Genomic DNA, 2,443 nt, shown 5'->3' with positions numbered 1-2,443 from the left:
TTAGTGTTCTGATGCATGTTTTAATTAAGGTCATAAGAATACTAAATGAAAAACTAATAGTAATAACAAGATGGTTAAGATGGAAGAAATGGTATTCTATGAAAAAAACCTGTTGTTTTTTTAAGCCATTCGCAACATAATATTATAAGGTCATATGAGTGCCAGGAATTAGAGAGGTGTTACAAGAGAGTAATAAACACAAAAAAGAAGGAGGAGAGATAACGACGAAAGATGTTTGATGGGAAAGAAGGAGCAAACCACACCAGAGCACCCGCCACCCACCTACTGCTGTAAGTATAAGTATAATGCTAATTTTTGGTTGCCAGAAGCCATGTAAGGATGTCCCTGTGGTTTTATGCACCCTGCATAATTTAGTAAAATAGGCCTATGATCATTTTTTGCATAAAATTTCTGATTATTTCCCTTTATCGTTCTTTGTTAAAAAGTAACAGAATCGCATAATTTCACATTTTTGGGTTCAGTTGGCATAATTTCAGAATTTTTCTTGCATAAAATGATGGGGGCAGGTAAGGTAAAAAAAAAGGCCTTTCATCCAAGAGACAAGTGTCCTTTGGTATGATGACGCTACCACAACTTCGAAATACAAACAAACATCGTTATACCGCCTAACTTACGATAAGCATGAAGTAGACAGTACAGAGGGCTGGCGATATAACGCGATAGCACCGATGGCCGTCTTGACTAGTGGTGGTGGACTGGTAAAGGCAAGAGACTAGAGACAAACTGTGGCCAGTCTTGCCTCATCTACAGATCTCAGATGGGCCTACCACAGAAAACTGCATATCTCCCTTCGACACTTAACACCTTGCAGACACACAGCTAGCAGTACAAAATACTTCATCTGGCCACCCAGCCAGGAGAGTGACTGCAACGGACTTCTCGGGCCAGGTGACCGGTACGGATGATTTTTAGCCATTATTGCTACAAGTGACCTCAAAGTGCTAATCGCAAAAGAGGATGAAAAAGTCGAAAGTTCTTGAAGTAAAGTTTTTCTCCAGCATGCACTTTTATTAAGTGACTCTGTTGACTGTTGTCCTCTGTGAGCCCTTCACCACCAACTTCACACACATCATACCATACAGGTTTTCTGAGATTTCTACCATGTGTTACAACTACGATTTCCAAGCTGTCATAGAGTACAAACTGTGTTCACGAACGTCGCACCAGAAACTACAACTACAAGAAAGCGCTTTTTCTGCATACAATTTGGTCTGTGTTTAAACCTGAAACTGTCGCTGTTTGCATACACCTTACACCCCAAGATCTCAGATGAAAGTTTTTTCTCTGCAGTGTTTACTTTTGTGACGATTCAGGTCGCCATTCCGTACAAACCATTTACTGCAAACTCCACATTGGTAAGGTTTCTCTCCAGTATGTCTTCTTTTGTGAGACCTTAAACTGCTACTAGTTGAAAACTTTGAACCACAAACTTCACACTTGAAATGCTTTTCTCCAGTGTGTATTGTTTTGTGAGTTTTTAAACTGCCAATAGTTGTAAACCTTGAACCACAAACTTCACACTTGAAAGGCTTTTCTCCAGTGTGCATCATTTTGTGAATGTTTCGGCTGCCATGCTGTGAAAACCTTTTACCGCAAACTTCACACTGGTAAGGTTTTTCGCCAGTGTGTGTTCTTTTGTGAGACTTTAGGGAGCCACTTTGTGCAAACCTTTTATCACAAACTTCACACTTGTAAGGCTTTTCACCTGTATGAATGCGTCTATGAATGTCAAGTTTGCGACTTACCACAAACTTTGCGCCACAAACTTCACACATGTAAGGCTTTTCTCCAGTATGTGTTTTTTTGTGACCATGTAGGGAGCTCCTTAGAGTAAACCTTTTATCACAAACTTCACACTTGTAACGTTTTTCATCTGTATGAATCTCTTTATGCCTGTTAAGTTTACAAATTTGTGGAAACGTTGCACCACAATCTTCACATATGTAGGGATTTTCTCCACTGTGCAAACTCTGGTGACTCTTAAGAGTGCGACTATAAGCAAAACTTAAACCACAAATTTCACATTTGAAAGGCTTTTCTCCAGTGTGTATTCTTTTGTGACTTGTTAGGTGGTTCCTTTTTGTAAACCTTTTATCACAAAGTTCACACTTGTAAGGTTTTTCTCCTAAATGAATACGGCTATGTGTGTGAAGTTGTCGCTTATCTGTAAATTCTGCATCACAAACTTCACACTTGTAAGGCTTTATATGAATGAGGTTATGCTGGTGAAGTTTGAGCCTGTTTGTAAACTCTGCACCACAAACTTCACACTTGTAAGGCTTCTCTTTAGTGTGTGTTTTAGCATGATTCTTTAGGTGGTTCCTTTGTATAAACCTTTTATCACAAACTTCACACTTGTGAGGTTTTTCTCCAGTGTGAATACGGTTATGCCTGTAAAGTTTGCCACATTCTGTAAATTGTG

General features: G+C 39.3%; 1 protein-coding gene across 1 annotated transcript; it reads right to left on the bottom strand.

The window, feature by feature from the left end:
• Positions 1-469: 469 nt before the first annotated feature.
• On the bottom strand, positions 470-2,438 carry LOC101851015 (zinc finger protein 93-like; the record flags this gene model as incomplete). The annotated part of the gene is made up of 1 exon (XM_005113486.3): positions 470-2,438. A coding segment is annotated over one exon (1,152 nt), but the record flags the coding sequence as incomplete, so codon positions are not given.
• Positions 2,439-2,443: the final 5 nt, after the last annotated feature.

Source organism: Aplysia californica, unplaced genomic scaffold, assembly GCF_000002075.1.
Source record: "Aplysia californica isolate F4 #8 unplaced genomic scaffold, AplCal3.0 scaffold02727, whole genome shotgun sequence".
NCBI classification, from domain to species: domain Eukaryota; kingdom Metazoa; phylum Mollusca; class Gastropoda; order Aplysiida; family Aplysiidae; genus Aplysia; species Aplysia californica.
This window is presented reverse-complemented; position numbering and strand designations above follow the sequence as displayed.